The sequence below is a fragment of the Cygnus olor genome, chromosome 5, assembly GCF_009769625.2.
Source record: "Cygnus olor isolate bCygOlo1 chromosome 5, bCygOlo1.pri.v2, whole genome shotgun sequence".
NCBI lineage: Eukaryota > Metazoa > Chordata > Aves > Anseriformes > Anatidae > Cygnus > Cygnus olor.
The window spans coordinates 12222980-12243478 of record NC_049173.1 but is presented as its reverse complement, the minus strand read 5'-3'; the positions used below and the strand labels follow the sequence as shown (position 1 = coordinate 12243478).

Genomic DNA, 20499 nt, shown 5'->3' with positions numbered 1-20499 from the left:
TTTCCAGAGCTGAAGTTAAAGGGACACCTAATTATTCCCCACGTCATTAGAGGCTTTTACCTGTAGTAAGCAAGATGCAAACCAGTGATCAGCTAACATGTAGTGGATATTTTGTTTCCATTTCCCAAATCCCTGCTGTGTCCACTGTATATCACCATCAAAAAACATAAATAATTTTCTTAAGGCATCAGAAAATGAGAGAATAAAACAATGTCTATATGACAGTAATGGTGTACAACTGAATCAGACAATGAAGTTATTCAGGGTTACTGCATTATGCAAGAGAGTAGGATGCAAAAGGCATGACAAATTTCTGTTTGAAGATCGGAAGACTTTAGTGGGAAAATCACACTTTTATACAAAATTCCTAAAGATTATTGCACTTGGAAGAGAAATAGCACATTTGTACATGTGTTCAACATTCACAAACAATATGTAGATAAAAAAAATAATTTATAAAAGTCCGGCAAGTGTGAACAATTTATAGATAGCATAATTCATGGTAGCAGTGAAAAAAGGGATGTTGAAAGACAAACACACAAAATGACTATTTCAAGAATGTAAAAGCACCCTATAACAGAATATCCATATCTCATCTTAGTTTGGGAAACAGAAAATGTACCCACTTCTGGCACAAAGAACCAATATCTCCCATGCAAATAGCCACCAGGACAGGAAATTCAGATTGCAGAACTCTGTACTCAGTTGCAGTTTTAACATGATCTGATGGAGCTCCATCTCCTTTTTTCCTCTTTAATTTCTTTCTTGCTCTTTCCAAGGCTGTGTTTCATTCCAAAGGTGGCAATATAGTAAGAAGAAACAAGGATGCAGGAGACCTGACCATGCATACATGACTTTGCCACAAGTATGCTGTGTGAGTTTGAGCTAGTTACTTTCCTTCTCTGTGCCTCAGCTTTTCTCCCTGTGAAATGAAGTCAACAACAAACTCCTGGGCAAAAGCAGGATCTCAGTGTACTCTGCAGTGAATAAAAATACTTGTTCTTGCATGTCAAGCTATTTGTCTTTCTTTGATTTGCAAAACCTCATTGGTTAGATCTGATTCAGGGAAAAACAAATCACAGCTAATTCAGTCTGGCCTCGGCCATCATCTTAATCTTCACCAGAAAAGGAATAGAGGTGTTTCAGTCAACAATGACAACAGTGAGATTCCTGCTTAATCCATTTATAATTTTGACCTCAAACCATGCTTTATAAAACCATTCCTATTAGTGTGCATTCTACATTAATATCTATTAAGTAAAGAATCACTGGAAATCTATCCCTGAAAACTGTCTTTCTAAAGTTATAAAATATCTCAGCGCTGATATAGGAACTACAGGGTAAAGAATGTGCCTTTTGTTGTGTGAGAACTCAGGCTTCTTGACTGCACGTTTTTTTCCAGATTTAACAATTTTAAATATATTATTGTGGTAACATTATTGAACGCTTGTCCTTCACTTGTAAATTCTTTCACTTTAAGCTGAGACTAGAAAGAAGAAAGATTTCCTGGAAAATTTAGAGCTCAGACATAAATGAAACTAAAGGAAATAGGTTGCATATCTTTGGGAGGATATTATGTTTATAAAGGGTTGATATTTTGCCAATCTCTATTTCTCTTGTCCTCGGTACTAGACTGAGGAAAAGGACTTTTGACTATGGAAAATAAGACTGCTTCTGGCATGTACTAATTTATTACTCCCATTATATGTTCCTTCTGGTTTGTGTTCTTTTTATTTCTCAAATAATTATTTTATGGCACCAATTGTTACAAAACTTTAGCCTTACATTTACAACTGGAGAAATACTCTCGAGGCAGTTTCTTTATGTGTCCCTTACACAGAAGGTAACAATGCGCTGATAGAGAACAGCAGAAATTTTATCAAAACTGATCATTTCTTTTGGTTATAGAATATTCTGTAACAAAGTAAAGATTAAATAAATCTAGAGAAAATGCAGAGTAAATACAGTAAAGCAAATAGAACTTAGATAATGTTTCATTTTATAGATGGCATTATCATTAGAAAGGGCAATGAAAAACATTATAAAAAAATTTATAAAAAAGTAGCAGGAGAGAAACCAATTAGAAACAGTACAGAAAAAGAAAGAATTCTAAAACTTAGCAATGTTTATAATGCTGGAGGGGGGAACCAAACAAAGAACTGTGAATTGACACTATCTATGTATAAAACAGACAGAAATTCAGACAAATAAACATATATTAAATTTAAAAAAAAAAAAAAAAGTGACCAGAGAAAGGGGCTCTGGTTTCTTTGTCAGAAGACAAACAAAGTTAAAATACCAGAAAGTTTTTGCATGTGACAGGAAACCGATAGCAGACAATAAATACCCATATGTGGGTGTGTATAAATAAAAGCAACAGAACTGTTAGTTATCAGTCATATACAAGAGAAGTAAACATGATATCTTTCCATTAAAATGGCATAAAACAAGAGAAAGTACTAAGACTGAAAATAAGAGCTTGCTTCTGCAGTTAGGAAAAAAAAAAAAAAAAACAACCCTGCTGAGATTAAAGCAAAATCAAAGATCAAACAGCAGGTAGATTTCTAACCACAGTAGTGAGTCTAGAAGGCATGTGGATTGGTTTTTATTTGTTATTTTGCCAACCACCAACTTCTCCCTGGGTTATTGCAAGCACCTAAAGCTTCCATCAAGACCAGTTCAAAGCTTTAAAAACAGCAGGCACCTCTAAGGATCAGAGCTCAGTCTGAAACTGTTAGTAGTAAAAGACGCTAAAAATTTTATACTATAAAGTTTTTTAGTTATCAGAGTACCTCTTTTTTTATACTGATGTATATGTTTTTGTACTGATATATGTTTTTTATACTTGCTCATGCATTTATTGTATATATTTCCCTTCTGTCTGTTTTCCTGTTCACTATTCATATCTAGATGCCACGTGTAGAGATATAGAGATATCAAATACAGAGGTAATATGTAGGTAGATTCTACACACACTTAGAAACATATGGAATTGTTTTCTCTTTCTGGATCATCCATATGTGGACAATTCTCAAAAAAACTTGGTTGGTGGTTCAATTTTGAATTCCCCAATCTCAGGCATTTAATCTTCAATGTCTCACCATCATTTCAAATTCACTGTTGTTAAAAAATAAGTTGTTCATTTTGATATATATCTGTCTCACAGCAAACTGTCTGTTTTTCTTTATAAATATCCCTTTCAGCCAGAAGACAGAATAATTTATTTCATCCATTCAGATAACCATAAGAACGTACTGCCTTAATACACAGACTGTTTCTCCTTTTCTTGTTTTTTTTCCTGTATACACAGGCAGCCCCTTCCCTGAAATGAACTCTCAGATCTAGCTAGGATTCATATAGGAAGTAAAATTACTTTACTAGCCTCAGGAAAGTCTTTAAAAATACATTTTAAAGTGTAATATCACTAACATGATAGCAAAATATTCTGTTTACTCACTGACTATTAAGAATCTATGTGCGTTTTCACTGCACCAAATGTTTCACACTGCAGGAAAAGAAAACGTAATGAGGTGGTGTAAATTACCAACTGAACATTGTCTTCATGTCAAAACAGGTAAAGAATGTTGGACGTATTATGATACAAACTTCCTGGCTATATTGAAATCTGTCAGACTGTTAGGCATCTTTTAAAAATTGGAAGGATTCAGGCTTTTTTAGCAGCAGTTTGAGGGGAACATCTTCTAGATTGAAAGATATTATTTCAGGACCAAAAATTATGGCTTTTGAAAGGGACGTCTTGGATAATCCAATGCAAACAACTGCTTCAAGCAGTGATGGCTTTATATTGAACTTCCCACAACTGTAGTTAGCTGTTCTTTAAAGACATCTAATTATTTCTCCTCTAATCTGTTTGGCAAACTGTCATGCTGTCTGATGAACCTCAGTGTTAAAGAAGATGCTGGTGAAATTAATCTTTCTTCCAATAAAAGTTCTGGCCATTACATCTGCCCACTACAAATATTTGCTCCTTTCTCTTTGTTGATTTCACACATTATGATGGCTATATATTGTTTTTCTCTCTTTAAGCTAAAAAGGTCCTTCTACAATTCTCTCACTTCCTTTCAATGAATCTATTTACACCATGCTATACTTAAGTTACAGACAGACAAGTACAATATAAAGTGACAGTGATACCTTCCTAGCTCTTTGAAAAATGCTTTTGTTTAAATTTAAATATATATCGTATTTTTTGTAACACCATCAGATAAAATCTGTTTTTGTTTGCATTGAGTTCAGAATCATGCTCCCTGAATATATTTTATTTTGCTGTATGCAAAATAGATTTCTCTTCCGTATTCTCATCTTTTGTGCTGTTGATAGCAGAACAGAAAACTGTCTTGTTTTATGTTTTATGTAGTAGTTTCTCAACTCTGTATTTTAGTTGCTGGGTGTATACACCTGTCACTGGAATAACTTCAAATATAGAATCTTATTGAATATTTCAAATTTGTACATTTGGGGCTTTTTCTTTACAATATCAAAGAAGGGCTACACTATGATCTTGGGGAAGGCAAAATCTCTGACCTTCCTAACACTGGGAAAGAAAGAAATTGTATTCATTTCTTGATCAAGACTTTTACATTCAGTGGAAAGCTGTCCCAGTGATGAAAGCTTTGCCTCAATCTTCAGAGTGTCCAAGATTTCATGTAATTTATTTTCTAAAACAGCTGACAGAATTCTCTGTGCTGTAGTAATTGTGTGATGGACAGCACTGAGCTAGTGCTTTGTCATAGAGAGTGAGTTTATGAGGATTTGGGGCGTTAAGCAAGGGAATAGGCTTGGCTTTAACTCTTGTAAATTACTGCTATATATTTTAGCTCTGCACACTCTGGCTACTGTTCCAATGGGAAAAAAATCACCACAGTTAAAAAATAAATATTTTGGCAGTTTCTAGCTAATTGTTGACTGCTGCTACTTCTACGTGTAGTAAAATTTGTTCTGTGGAGAAAACCTTTCTGGTTTATGTGCCCTGGTACAGAAGGTGCTGGACAAGATGCCTGTCTCCACAGAGAAGTCTACATATGTTCACCTGCTGACTTGAAGGCAGAAATGCATACTTGAAGTGCACATGAAGACAGTAAAAATAATTTCATCTTTTTCTTGTCAGTCTTGTGCCAGCTCAGTGTGCTATCAGCTCACTGAAGAGCAGAGGTAGCAATAGTAAAGGTGGTATGAGGGGAGAACTGCAGATAGCTGTGTAGTTGGGACACAACAACAAAACAACAAGATTAGGAGAAAAGGAGAAAAGGATTGCAATCTCAGTTCCAACAAGCTCCTAGGCTGGCTCAGCCCATCCTGTCCAGCCACACACGAGGATGGGATAGGCTAACATAAAGAGTGTGAAATAGATGAAAGGCTCCATCTGCACTAATGAAGTCTGATGAGCTTATTTTTCTAAGGGACAAAGCTAACCACAGAGTACAGTATGGAGTACAAACTTGTAAAACCAGCTAATATACCTTAAAACTTTATGCCTGTGTATGTCCATGGCTGATGAGATTCTTTCGAGGGATAAAGGATGCACCTCTACAAGGATGAAGTTAGTTTCTGGTACTCTTATTCTATTGACAAAATATTTTTGCTCTGCCAAGGACATTGCACTGCCCTGTAACTGTTTTGTTTTGTTTTGTTTTCTTTCTCTCTAAGATATGCATAAGGGTATCCCAAACCCCAAATTAATTATTTTTATGTCTTTCTCCCATATGACGTCTGAGATATAGTTTCTGTGTGACTCTATTTTTTACCCTCAGATTTTAGCTACCAGGAGTTCTCAGGGAACTTGAGCTGTTATACTGTTGACTTGTTCTGTGTTTCTCATCACAGAAGCAGATTCTCCAGATTCTTTCAATATTGAATCTCTCTCTGAATAAAAGGTGTTAGATTAGTATGTAAACAAGCACTTGGGAGTTATGAGTTCTCCTAGCTAGGACAGAACTTCAAGGATTCCTTGCTGCTTCAAGGATTTCTGGTCTTTGCAGAGCTGCTTGCAAGCTGCTGAAGGTTGAAGCACTCTGTTTCTGTGTTCAATAGACAAAAGGGATTTCTTACCAAGCTTAAATTCTTAATCTCAGTGTGCTTTTCCCAGTAGCCCAGTCCTTGAACGTGTTCATTATTCATGTCTCAGGATCCATGATAGTTGTGTGTTTTCTTGGAAAAATAAAAAAAATAATAATATATATATATCATAATATCTCAAATTCTGGAAAAGGATCTATGAAGATTATTTTCTTGATTCAGTTGTTGCAGTCACTGTCTTTGACGCCCTGGATCCTGTAATGAGTCTCAAAGAAAATCTCCCAATGTCCCCAAATTTCCATGAAGCAGCATGCTTCCCGAGGATGACAAATTGTTGGGACCCACATTCCTTATTCTGTACTCACCACTAAATAATTTTTAGATGAAACAGTGAGTACAGTTGTTAACACTTTGAATGATCTTACACAGAAAACCATATGAGATTCTTTTCTTTCCAATTTCCAATGCAAATACTTAAACAAAACAAAACAAAAATAAAAAGAAGATTTATTCTCTCAGAAGAAATCACTAAGATCTGCCAAAACCCAGTCGCTGTAATTTTCAGGGACTATTGCGATGCCTGTGGAGATTTGGATCAGAGTGGTTTTGGCAGCAAACAAGCTAAGTAAAAATTATTTGCAGTTTGGTTTTCTCAGGTAGAAGAAGGAGTGAGAAGACAATGAGTCTGGATTTGCACAACGATGGGGCTTCTGTTCTGAAATTACTTTTGGAATAGCATCAGGGCAGATTCTGTTCCAACAGGTTCTGGTTGGATATAATGGGTAGACTTCACTCTTACAAAAAGAATTCTGACTTCTTAAAAATAAAATTTGCATCTTGCATTTAGATGACCATTGAAGTAAGTAGAAAAGATGGGAAAATGGAGAATCATCCTAATTTCAGCCATCCAAGATGCACCTCCGAGGCACAGAAATGTGAAAAGTAGAGTTGTTCTAATAATAGATTTCTTTTGTTTAACAGAGTATCCAGGCAAAAAATGTAAAAAGCATGAAAACAAGCAAGAAAAACAGAGTGCAAATACTAACATTTTTAATGGTGATTATAACACATATCACAGAATCACAGAATCACATGGATGAGGTTGGAAGGAACCTCTGAAGATCACCTAGTCCAAAACTCCTACCAAGCAGGATCACCTAGAGCACATTGTACAGGATGGCTTCCAGGTGGGTTTTGAATATCTCCAGAGAAGGAGACTCCACAACCTCTCTGAGTTATATATAGAGAGAATTGTGAGGACAAGATTTTTCTAGTGATTTTTTTCATAAGAAATCAGTTTTTGACAATGAAGGTAGTTAACTCAGAAAATAGAACAATGTCACTGTATGTCAGACTATTATATTTACAATGCAAATGAGATCAGATAATCTGACAGTGATTAGTGTACGGATAAAATCTATGAACTCTACAGACTCTCTACTCTTAAGGTCCAAAGAATAAAGAATATAAGGAGTCATTTCTGCCAGCTAAAGGAGAGGAAGCATCACAGAACTTTTGTAGCCATTTTAACTACCTAAGTTACCTCTTGGTGAAAAATATGCAAACCAAGATCTAACATAAAAAAGGTTTCTGCATCAAGCAAAGAAGTTATGATCTAAGGGAAGAATAAACAACCCTGGACCGATTACTACCAGAGTCTAAACAAATGACTAAGAAAGGCAGGAAAAAAGTAAAGTGAACAAGACTGGTAAAGAACTGGAAAGAACTGCTGGTATTTATCCTAGGAAAGCACAAGTTCACGGAATAGCAAAGGACTGACTAGCCTACTGCTCCACATTTTCACTTCTCTGATGTCTTTATGTCCTTCACGATTCCCTAGCTGTGGCTGGGCCTGTGAACTACAGCAAAAGCTGTGGTGACAAAGTAACCTTTTTGAAACACTAGGTAGTGTTTCAGTAGTAAAAGGAAAGCAAGTGGAAAAGGCATGGAGGTATTCTGTGCCCGTAGAGCCAGATAGGCAGAGTGTATCTCAGCCAAACTTCTGGAGAGACTTGAAGAAGCAGTGTCTGCCTCTCAGCCCTTACACCTAAGCACTGTTTTGTAAACCACCCCCCATTCTCCTCTTCCTGTTTGTCCTTCAATTCCCCCATAAAATTAAAAATCTGCATTATTAGAAGCAAACTTTTGCAACCTGTGACATCATTATCTTCAAGTACCAGTACATGGGCTTTCTGAAGCTAATGTGTGCTTTTCAGTTCGTATGTATTCAGACAGATAATCTTGAATTAGCCCATTGTAATTCTAGAGAAAAAGCAGGTGGTTTTATAGTCTCTTACCATATTATAGTGATCTCTACTTGCTTCACATAAATGTAGACAAATTGGTAAATGAGGTCTCATGGAAGAAAGCACTACACCAGAAGCAGAAGAAAATGGGTCCCTTAGGAATCCTAAAAAAACAGGCATAACTTCTTTAAAAGAAGAAAACAAAGAGCAAGAAATACCCAGTCTATTTCCATAAGGGACTGCTCAAAGGAATAATAAAAAAGAGAAAGGAGCAGCCACAGAATAAAGCACAGAATTTAAATTGCCTAGTGGTGGAAGTAACGTTTTTTTCTTCTTGATCTGTTCAGTGTATAAAAAAGAGATGTAGTATTGGGGGCCTTTTTTTTTTTTTTTTTTTTTTAACTCTTTAGCCTCAAAAACAGAAGATGCTTTGCCTTCCTTGCTTTTGCTGGGGTCTTTCCTGAAAAAAACTTGGAGCTCTGATGTGCGTGACTAAGGAGAGAAGTCACCCGAAGGAGAGAAGGAGAGAAGAGAGAAGAAACCCGAAGCCCCGAATTAGCTGTTTGTGAACTGCCGGAGTAAGTTTCAACGAGGTAAAAGGCGTGCTTCAAACCCCCCCGCTAGACCTCCCTCCTCCCGCAGCCTTCCCAAAAGCCTTCCCAAAAGCCTTCCCAAAAGCCTTCCCTCGCCGCGATCGCACAGGGTGCGCAAGGTGCCGGCTCCTCTTTCAGCCCTCGGAGCGCCAGCACTGAGCAAGGGGCTGCCCTGGGCAGCCTTCCTCTTCCTTCTCCTCCTTCTCCTTTCCTCCTCCTCCTCCTCCCGCCCCTGCAGCGCTGCGGGTGGGGGTGCCGCCGCCTCCTCCTCCTCCTCCTCTTCTTCCTCCCCGGCCATGGGGCTGCGCGCCGCCGGGCTCCTCGGCTGCTGCTGCTGCTGCTGCTGCCTGCTGCCCCTCGTCCTCCCCGCAGCCCCAGGTACCGGCCGGGGGGCGGCGGGGAGCGGGGTGGGAAACTTGGCGGAGTTTGTTGGGGCCGGGCTGAGGGCGGCGCGGGGAGCCCACCCGCGGCGAACCCGAATTCCCTCGGTGCTTCCCCTGAAACTCGCTCTGGTTGAGGCTCCTGGCTCTCTGTAGGGAGCTCTTCCTCACCCCCCGTCTGGGGGGTATCTCCACTGCCCCGCGAGGAGGGTGTCAGTGGTGGCATCGTACCGCTGAACGTGCTTGGTGCTGGTAGTTGGAAACAAACGGCAAAAAAAAATGAGACCGAGACCTCTTCTTTGTAACTTCAGTTATTCGTGTACCATTTAATCAAAATGACGATTTCTTTTTTCATCCGACATAACGTTGAAATGAATTTAACACAAGTAAGTTGTTTTACATGGATTTTTTTTCTCTGATTAAAGGTATTTTTGAGGTTCAAGTAGTTCTAAAATAATGCAACTGGAGTCGCATGTTGTGAAATGGCATCTATGGATCTGTTCTGAAGTTTCTATTTTCAAGTAGTGTATAGCAGTGTTTTACTTTGCATATGCTACCGTGTTTTACTATGAATCCTTTTGCAGTCCATTCTCTACATCATTCCACTCATCCTATAGAAACACTCTGTAGCATGCTCCTGATTATGTTCACTTAACATTTGGGAAACATCAAAAAGATATTTTAATACCCGTAACAAAAACAATCAGAATACTATGCAGTCTGGTTTCTTCTTACTATACAGTGTGGTTTCTTTTAAAACACCAATAATGTGTAGAGGACACAATATATATATATATATTTTTTTTTTTCTGAGTGCTGATTTTTCTATTTTGATATTAAAAATCTCTTTTTCTAGGTGTGAACTGTAAAACTGGCTGCCACCCAGTGAATGGATTTTGTGAATTTCCCAGTGAATGCAGGTAAAAAATCTGCCAGACATGCTTGTTAGCTCAAGAACAGACTTCTACAGTAATTCATTGTCCTTGTAAAATAGACAGAAACTGAAATAATTTGTCCTCTGAAAATATGGTACTGTAATGAAGCAGCACTCTATTAGCATACAGTAACTGGAGTCATAGAGCTTAGACATCTAGATGCTTTTTTAGCCTAATTATTCCAGTAAGAAAAGACTTTACATTGATTAACATTTATTAACTTTTTGTCACTGAATTAAACAGTTTTCTTCAGATGAACTGCTTCTAGTATCCTGGAAGCACTGATGGTATCTTTTTGTTCCAATGTGCTGTATAGTCCAATTTTGTATCTGAAAGTTTATTTATTTTGCCTTGAAAAGCAGAACATCCTCGTAATTATGTTTATTAAAAATAAACTATGCCTCTATCTTGTCTTTTATCTCTTTCAGGTGTCAGCCTGGTTGGCAGGGTGCTCTTTGTAATCAGTGTGTTCCTTTCCCTGGGTGTTTGCACGGTAGCTGTGCCAAACCCTGGCAGTGCATCTGTGAAGAGGGCTGGGTTGGCAGCCTCTGTGACATAGGTTTGCACGTCTTTTCTTATCCTTGAGCAAGTGAGGTGAAACAGCCCCATCTGGTGCTGGAGACTTGCAAAAGTCCTTCTGGATAACTAAAAAAAAATACTCTGGACAGCAGCATGTAAGCCTGGAACTTCTATAATTTAGACAAACTAATGCTGTGTCTTTGGTAACTGGGCATATGTGCAAGCAGCACATAACCTCATAATTTTTTAAATATTGACCATTGTGGACAATGCTAACAAAAAAAAAACTGCTCACTTGAAGTCATATAAGTCTTTTTGATAAAAAACACACATCTTTATATTAGATAATTTGAAATATTTACCTGACACTATATATATATATAATAATTTATGTACAGAAAGATATGAGCTTAATAATAATGCTTCTTATTAGACTAATATTTGTTCTTCAACCCAGTGATGATTCAGTGGAGTAGCATTAGTATAACTGAGAAAAAGGTCTGCCCGAGCAGGCTACTGCTGTCCTCCCAGACCTGAGGGAATAAGCACAGAGTGCACTTGCTCACCCCTTTCCTGTCAGAATGAGTCAGCTTAGCATAAGTAATTTGAAGAACTGGACTTTGCTGAGCTGGCTTGTTTTGGCTGACATAGACAGAAGAGCGTTCAGCCAAGATATCCGAGGGGACAGAAACTGCATGAGCATCCAGGAGCATGCACCAGTTCAGCCTGCATAATTGCAGCTGGAAGAGGACAAGTGTCCAGGACCTTGTTCTCTCTGCTTCAAATTCAGGCTTTTGTTGTTATACAGTTTCTAATTTGTAGAGCATGGCTGTGGTCTGTCAATGAATACCCAAAAGAGGAGTTAATTATGATGCAGTATGAATTGGATAAAATTTTCAAGATGACTAAAAGGCTCAAGGTTTCTGGTAGTGCATCCTTGCAGTGGCATGGAGCTTGGTGCAAGGTGCTCAGGTAATCACTCACCTTCTCATCAGATTTTGCAGCCTGTATGCATCAGCTGCACACACAGGCATATTCCTTTGTTTAAAGCTAGTCCTGGTATGTTTGCAGGAACTGCAGTAGCACTGGTGCAGATGTGACTGTAAGCGTTCAGAGATAAGTACATTAATTATGTTTTTCTAGCATCTCTCACTGGTGTCTTCATACCTGGGACAAACAACTGGATTTTCATTATAATTAGTAAAGGGGAATGAGTCCCTCTGAATGGGTCTGTGGTCTACAATCATAGATTTCTGAAATTAGACAGAAAAATACCCAACTGCCAACTTAAGATGCTCAGCTCTATCACTTGTCAGTGACCACGAAGGACCAGGTTTTTTAAAGGTACCATCTACACAACAAAGTTAATATGAAGTTTTCTAGTTGGACATACTTTAAAAAAAATAAAATAATAAAAACCTAAGTGCTTAGCTGAATTTCTAAGCACTTAAATATTTCTGAGCTTTGTACCTTCCTCTCTTACAACTGGTATTTAGGATGGAAAACAGTTCTTTTGGACCTATACCGCTACCTTTATGGAAAAATAATAGTTTAATACATATTCATTATGATAGTTTTATAAGACAAAATAGATATCCCTTGTTTAAGTCCAGAAACTATTACTTTTTGCAACGCTCAGTGTTACCTCAGAGTCTTCTTTGCCAATTTGCATTTAGATCTCCATGAAGATGTACCAAGAATTCTCAGCCAAAAAGAAATAACTATCTTTTCATGTGGAGGGACACATTATATTGAAAGTCTTACATCTCAGTGGATTTACCTCTTCTAAATGCAACAAGGGATCAAGAGTCCTAGTTTCCTTGCCACTGGAAGGTTGTTCTACTGACCCATGAAAGCACTGTAACCAAAAATGGGGTTAATTGCTCAAACACTGATCTCCACATCCTTTGCCAAAAGGTTGTGTCGGTTTTGGTTTCCTGGCTGTATAAAGTCATTACAGACTGCTATAACTCATTAACAGGTACCACTAAATGAAACTTGATCAGGTTAGGAGAAAGGACAAAAGGACAAAATGATGGTTCCCATTCATTTGGGGGCCATTGTTATATACACATAACTATCTTTTAAATACGGAAATACAAACTTATCAATTTTTACCATGCAATATGAGATTCCTTGCCTCCCTCTTCTAATACTGTATTTTTATGTGTGACGACAGGAGGCCAAAACTGTCATAATTTCACATGCAAATGTCATTAATTGACATTTTGTAGCTACTGGAAACAATTTTTAGCTTCAGGCATGTAATGAGATAAGCCTTGTCAGAAAGCTACATTTACATTGTTTCTGTGGAGGTTGACAGAAGGTCATTAGTTTGGGGGTTTTCTTGACAAGCTTCCTTTTTGCTGCTGTAGAAAGTGTAATATTTGCCAGGGAATTTCTGGCATAGCCACTGTTTTAATGTTGCCAGCTGTCAGCAAATACCGACTCACCAGGATGGCAAAACCCAGATATGGGTCCAAAATTCACTTGGCCACTGCTGTTAACATCTGAAATTTCTGTAAAATATAGATACGGTCTCAGCACCTTATTTGCTTGCTAAACACCAGAGAAAAAGAGGTAACTTTGAATGGTGGTGTTCTCTTTCTCCATTTTCTAGGAAAGTTAGTGTACAATCTCCTTAGTATGGGTCATGCAACTCCCTTTCTGTAACAGTTTGAGGTTATCGAGTGATTTGCTAATGCCTCTGATTGTGTAGCTTTTATATTTACCATAGGCTATCTGGTTTTCAGCTCAGATGAAGAATGACATACCTTATAATTTATAGGCTTGCAGATTATAGGTTGTGTTTGATCCACTGTAAATATATAGGCCAGGATTAGTGGTATCATTTATGACTATTATTGCAACCACTTGGACAGGCATGGCACTTAAAGAGAGAAATTGGTGTTGATGCTGATGATTAACCTCTTTGCCATGGGCTGCACCACCTGCCTGCCTGAGTGCCATGGTATCTTATCCTCTGGAAACATTCTTGAAATCAGGTATATGTACACCTGGAACCAGGATGCACAGAGCAGGGTTTCCCTCATTCATGATTATTTTGGTCCATGTGAAAACTGGAGCTTACACTCATAGCACTTGCAAAGCGGATGTCTTATAATGAGAACAGGCAAACATATTAGAAAATAGAGCTCTTTATCCAAGGAAGATTATATTCAAAAGCTAAGGCTATTGAAGTGTTTTGCTGTGGTTAAAATTTTGCAGTAGCTCATGATACCATCTACCTTTCATGTTATGCTGTGGGAACTAGAATATAAATGCCCTTAAATCCTTTTTCATCTTTTCAGAAAGTGTGTTTATGCACGGGAGTGTTAGAGGCATCATATAACTTGCAGCCAGCTCTTCAGTGCAGCTGCTCCATTAGTTGGCTAAAATATGCACTTGTTTGTTTATTTAATTTTAATTATTTTAAAAATTTGCTAATCGTTCAAGTGGGAAGTCACTCAGTAGGGAAACAGTGAAGAAAATGAGATGTGTGACTGGGTGAAAACACACCATACAGCTCTCCTGGTACAGTTATGTAAGGGTTAGATGCAGCCAAGCCAAAAGATGAAATCTTAAGAGACTTAGTAACTTGCTGATCTCTGTTGTTATGAAATGTTTGTTCATAAGCACATAATGACAGGTTGTTGGGCAGGGAGCGGGGAGAATTCCCTGTTCCATTTTACTTTGTCAGAATTCTGTTCATGGATAAGCCAAGGCTGTAAGAGGATGACTATACCCCTTAGAAGTTCTTTCTCCCTTACTATTTTATTGATAATATAAATTATTTATAGACTGGAAGAATTCAAAACCATTTTGTAAGTTGGAGCTAGGAAGAGAAACAAGCTCAAAATGCTTGTAATAATTGAACAATCTGTTCTTCATTTTAACAGAGGGAGTAATAAATCAAAACTTGTAAAATGCAGGATGAATGATCATTAAAGCTATGTTTTATTTAAACTATTCTTTACTATTTACAGATTCTTCCTCCTAACTTTATTTGAGCCCTGGCTCTGGTCATCTGCTGACAGTTTAGATTTCATTTTATTGAAAAGTGTTTTAATACAACTAAAAAATATGTTTTGTTTGTTTTTAAACAGATATTCACCCATGTTCTGCAAAGCCCTGCATCAATAACTCAACATGTATAGAGACTGGTGATGGAGGATATATTTGTCTGTGTGCCCAGGGATTTACAGGAAAAAACTGCCACCTCAAAAAAGGACCTTGCATTATTAATGGGTAAATATTGATTTCTGATGTGAATTTAAAATCTACATTCCTACTGAACATTCTTCAGATTTCTTAGCTAAGTGGAAATATCTCTATGCTAAAATATGTAATTCTTCTGCTAGGACAATTATTTAGTTGCTGATATTTTTAGCAAACTTCACAAATCTGTTCTGTTATTCTGAAAATTTTACACATTAACAATATGAGTTCATGCACATAATTTGAGTACTAAACGTGATAGTTTGCACACTTTGTTGTGATGAATTTATGCCTTGCCATGATTTTAGTAAGTAGTAACCTGCCATCCCATGTTCTCACCTCTAGTGAGGGATAATTTTAGGTAAAATCAAGGTACAGTAATAAGAATGGTAACCAACCCACAAGCTCTCTGCACAAAATCACCTAGTTCACCAGCCTGTCATTTTCTTACCATATATATGATGGTATGTCAACGGTTTACTGAGGGAGACAATCTCAATTCTACCAGAAGAGGATGTGGGAGGGGATTTCCTTCCATTCTCTAAGAGAAGTAAGATGTTAGAACAGTGTTGGGAGCAGGTTGAAGGTGATACTTCCCCTCTGCTCAACACTGGTGAGAAACATCTGGAGTACTGGGTCCAGTTCTGTATTTTCTGCTACATGAGGATGAGGTCATACTGGAGAGAGTCCAGCACAGGCCCATGAAGATGATGAAGGGACTGGAGCACCCCTCCTATGAGGAGAGGCTGAGAGAGCTGGATTATTTAGCCTGGAGAAGAGCAGGCTCTGTGGGATCTTTTCCATGTGGATAAATACCTGGTGAGGGAAGCAAAGAAGATGGAGCCAGGCTCTTCTCAGAGGTGCCCAGTGACAGGGCAAAAGGCAATGGGAACAAACTGAAAAGCTTACAGAAATATAACTGGTAGGACAACGTGAAAAAAAAAAAAAAAAAAAAAAAGGGATAATGTTTTAGCTTTAAAAAATTTGTGAATTGTTTTGGTTGAAATCTAGAATTATCTATTGTCTTCTGATTCATCAAGGATCTAATCCCATAACCATACAGAATGTCCTTCTGGTGGATGCAAGCCTGATAAAGATATCACCTTAAAATGACAGTTTTCTCTTTTACCAAGATTTCCTTATTTCTCTGTAGCTCCCTATTAATACCTTCTGGTTCTCTTTTTGCTCAGCAACAGATAATTATTAATATTCAGACCTTCCTTTTGGCTAAATCTTCCTGAAGTCCTGTACACTCTTTTTTAAGGAAAGTATATTGTCATTAATTCCTTTCACTGTCTCTGGCAAGAATTAGCGATTCTTACAACTTTATATCACTGGAAGTTTTTTCCCATTTCTTTTAAGTGGGAGCTAGTAACACAGTTCTGAGATTACTTTCAGCATCTAGCTGCTCTGAGTTGCCTATTTCTCTTCATTGACAAAGAGGATTTTTAAGTTGTTTACAAATGTCTTGTATGACATCCAAGGTACTTGCCTAACATAGGTGTTGTGAATAGCTTGGTTTCTCCACTTTTTATCTGTTGAGCAAATATTTCAGTAATTCAGTGTGGGTGTATAGTAACTATCACAAAGGACAGGTGACATACAGTATCAATGGAATAACACAGGTTAGTTCCATGTAAAATTCTCATGATTTTAAACTGATGAAACTACACTTTTGTGACAATACTCTCAGTTCAAACTGAATGCTCATGAGATAGTTTGGAAATCATGAAAAAAAAAATCATAACAAATCAACATTCTTGAAACAGCAATTCCTTTTTTTCTAGGAAGTTGTGTCTTTCTGAGGATAATGAGCAGAAGACAGCTGTAGTGGAACAAGAGTGTTCTCACTATAAGCAGTACATGTCTACTAATATTTTATAGTCCGCTGGAGAGTGCACCTCAAATCCTGGAAAGAGACCTTATCATAAGAGGTCATCTCACTTTCATCCCACTTCTGTATCCCACCTCTCTGTATCAGTGGCATGGTTAAAAATGTTAATATTACTAAATACTGCCACTGGTTCCTAAGTTAATATTCATAGATAGTACCAAGACAATTCACAAATCAAAGTAATTTTTCTGGTGTCTTTACAAAATCTAGCAGGTGTATCTGTGTTAGTGACATCTGTGTGATGTTTTGAAGATTTGGTCTCAAGCAAAGAACCAGAAGGTGCTTTCTGAAATGAAGGCAGAGTATCTGGAAAGCGAAGAAGTGGTAGGTCCATGTTTCCACAGTAAGTTCTTCATGCACCACCCTTGCTGAACATGCCTTAAATGCCAGAAATATAAAGTAACTGAATGTATTCAAGGAGATTACTAATATCATATTCACTTAAGCATATTAAAACATAGGTAAATGAGATTCATTAGTAAATAATACACTTTCAAAATTTTTCATGTTTCTTCTAAGCAGTTTTTATTTTTTTATACTTATGAGAAAGCGTAAAAAATAATTTTGTATAAAAATTAGGAAAAAAATCATTTTACACTTACATTCTCCAGCAATTTCTTCCAATTTCCCTGGAAATTCCCTACATTTCTGCAATTTGACCTGCACATGAGGGTTCCAATTTCTGCATATTGCCAGATCCAAAACAGTTAGTCTGATTTTCCATGAGACCTGTAAAGCCAAGAGAGGGTGCAAGACTCTCCAAGACAGATCATAACCATTCAATAACTCAAGGACTGTACAGCTACAGGTTCCATGTTTTGCTTAAAGCGTACAGAGAGGCTGGTGATTGTAGCAAAACTCCTCATTTGCACAAGCACCTCATGTTGTCACCAGACTGTCCTAATAAGTGCTATGGCAAAGTCCAGCTACAACTCATTTTGCTTTCATAATACAGTTTCCAGACTTCCAGTGTGTTCTTTTGGTAACATTTTTTTCCAGATAACAGTTACAGTGAAGGACAATATGAGAGGACAGAGAGGGTTTTTTTTTTGTGTGTGTGTGTAAGTAGTGAAAAAAACAGGCAGATGACCACTTTACCACAGTAGTCCATCTCTCCTTATGAGTGGCCACCAATTGTTTCAAACCGCAGAAAACCCAGAGTTGCTCAGGGTGGCCTGTATGATAGCTACTCCCATAGAAACAACTGGGCACTTGAGAAGCTCAGCCTTATCCCACCAGTGGTCAGGGGCCATTTGTAGTCAGGAGCTTATTTTACTTTCACTGTTGTCTCACTCAAGGCATCAACAGATTTCTTAAACCTCTGTATCCCAGTATAAGAATCTGTAATGGCCACTGACAAATGTTAAATGTCAGCTTTCACAAAGCTGCAGATGTTCAGTACCTCTAGGGATTTCCCCTGGAAATGTAACATGTAAAAAATGCTTGGACTTTTCAGCTGTATCCTGGTACTGTGCTGTATGTCTTTAGAGATTTATAACTGTTAGGAAAACTAGTCAGATAGGCTTGTTGCCACCTTTGTCAAGTGTAATGTTGCCTTTCATTGCCTCAGATCCATTTTTAAAAGGTAATTTTTAAATGCTTTGTTCATGTACAATGAATTGCCATGAAAGTGGCTTTGATCTTTACTCGTAAACACGACCCCAGGCCCCTTTTCAGCCAACAAGACCAGTTAAAGGACCACATCTGCTTTGAATAGCTCCACTGAATTGGCAGCTTTTGTGCCTTTCTGTCGGTAGGTGGCCCTATCTTTTGGCCATACACCTGGTAAGGCACAGTGACATTGCAAAGGTGAAAAAAATAAAGTGACTTGACATCACTTAAAACATAGTACCAGGCTATTAATAATTAAGTTCTCAAAAGGTTTGGAAACATTTGGTTTCCTCTTGTCTTGTTCTCACATTACAGCTGCTTTGCTAATGCTGACACCATCTCATTTATATTTTTATTATATTTTTTTTTTCAAAATTCTTTGCTCAACAACAGTTTGCAGAAAATTATCTGTTTACCTTTACATTTTTTGTATGTCATGGAGCAATACAGAGGCAAAATAAAAGCAATCCGCTTCGCATCTCACTGCTATTGCAGTGTTTTGCTCTGCCAATACCATACAGAGACTATTTTATGAATAATCAGGTGGAAAAGAAAGTCTTGCTGCTAATGTCATTGTTCAGTCTTGTCTAAATAGTAGCTCAGCTAAATAGTTCTAAGCTTATGAAAACATTAGGAAACATAATTTGGAAAAATATTTGAAATAACTTAAAATCACTTCACGGCTCTTCAGGTTGGATTTATATAGTGGTGTATTAATCCTGTCTGAAGGGTCGGCAGAAGATATTATAATCTGTATTAACAAAGCTGTTGAATAAATTCATTCTTGATTCAGCTTGACTGATTTAGTAGATTTGCATTAGGTTTTGGCTCTTCTGAAGAAAACCATTTCCTTTTATTATACAAAGTGTTTCCTAATAGCTTCTATCCTTGGACTGTGATTCAGTTCTGTGTATGTATGTGTTTGTTCTCTATTCTAGCTCTCCCTGCCAGAATGGAGGAACCTGCATCGATGACAATGGTTTTGCACCCCATGCTTCCTGTCTGTGCCCTTCTGGTTTTGCTGGCAACTTCTGTGAAATAGATAGAGATGACTGTGAATCCAACCCATGTGAAAATGGAGGAACATGTACAGATATTGGTGCGGGTTTCAGCTGTTTTTGTCCCCATGGCTATACGGGAAAGCTCTGCAGCAGCCGTGTCATATTCTGTGCAAGTGGCCCATGTGAGAATGGAGGGACATGCAGCGAACACCCACAGGGAGGATTTGAATGCATCTGTAAGCCAGAATTTGTTGGTGCAACCTGCAAACATCCCAGCAAAAACACAAGTCTCTTTGGAGTGAATACAGGCACAAAGCATATGCAGAATTACAAGCTACCCCCAAAAGCTCATCACAGATCAGTGCATCATCAAGAACAGGAAATCCTGAAAATAACAGTGAAAGAAACAATCCAAAATGCAGATCCCTTGCTCAGTAAAAGCCAAGTGATATGTTTTGTTGTACTGGGCTTACTTACATGTCTTGTTGTCTTGGGTACAACTGGGATAGTATTTTTTTCAAAATGTGAAATGTGGCTTGCTAATGCCAAATATAGTCATCTTCTACGCAAGAAAAAGAACTTTTTTCTGAAGTCTAGCAATGGGGAAAACCTCTCTGTTAATATTATCTTCCCAGAGAAGATCAAATTGACTAATTACACTAAGAACTACACTGCCATCTAGGTCCTTGAAAGCTTAAAAACAACTTGCAACTTTTCATAGCAATATGAAAAAGAGATTGAACTTGTTACCTGTGGTTTGCCTCAATATTTGTGGGTACATTTGGTGTAGCTTGTGCTGAGTGATAATGAAGAAAATTTTAATGTATATGTATTGCTAAGGATTTTTTCATTCCCCCAAATAAATGTAAAAAATAATAATTAAAAAAAAAAAAAACAAAAAACTAAAGATCAGGGAATGTTAATCTGATTTACTTTCAAGGCAGCTATTTTTTGTAAAATAAAATGTAATTTACCACTGGAACTGTTTTGCAGCTTTCTTGCCTTGTGCTTAGTTTATTTGGTAAATATAGTACCTGTAAATTAATCAATTATGCTTTATTATTTT

At 37.6% G+C, this 20499-nt stretch overlaps 1 protein-coding gene and 1 long non-coding RNA gene across 2 annotated transcripts; one reads left to right on the top strand and one right to left on the bottom strand.

The window, feature by feature from the left end:
- Window positions 1–365: 365 nt before the first annotated feature.
- Window positions 366–8442, bottom strand: LOC121071388. Its single transcript, XR_005820561.1, has 3 exons — window positions 8334–8442; window positions 6070–6168; window positions 366–922 (listed from the first exon to the last, which is right to left on the bottom strand). It is a non-coding gene; the product is annotated as an uncharacterized LOC121071388 (long non-coding RNA).
- A 391-nt stretch (window positions 8443–8833) lies between these two features.
- On the top strand, window positions 8834–20415 carry DLK1 (delta like non-canonical Notch ligand 1). The gene is made up of 5 exons (XM_040559621.1): window positions 8834–9253; window positions 10112–10175; window positions 10619–10749; window positions 14816–14957; window positions 19371–20415. Exons 1-5 carry the CDS (start codon window positions 9172–9174, stop codon window positions 20113–20115), a joined length of 1164 nt encoding a protein of 387 aa, XP_040415555.1. The 5' UTR covers window positions 8834–9171; the 3' UTR covers window positions 20116–20415.
- The last annotated feature ends 84 nt before the right edge of the window (window positions 20416–20499 follow it).

Bases quoted from the DNA above. Each gene is read 5' to 3' on its own strand.
- DLK1 (XM_040559621.1), top strand. From the start codon at position 9,172: ATGGGGCTGCGCGCCGCCGGGCTCCTCGGCTGCTGCTGCTGCTGCTGC. The intron at 10,750-14,815 runs GTTTGCACGTCT...GTTTTTAAACAG, and splicing joins TGGCAGCCTCTGTGACATAG to ATATTCACCCATGTTCTGCA. The intron at 14,958-19,370 runs GTAAATATTGAT...TCTCTATTCTAG, and splicing joins GGACCTTGCATTATTAATGG to CTCTCCCTGCCAGAATGGAG.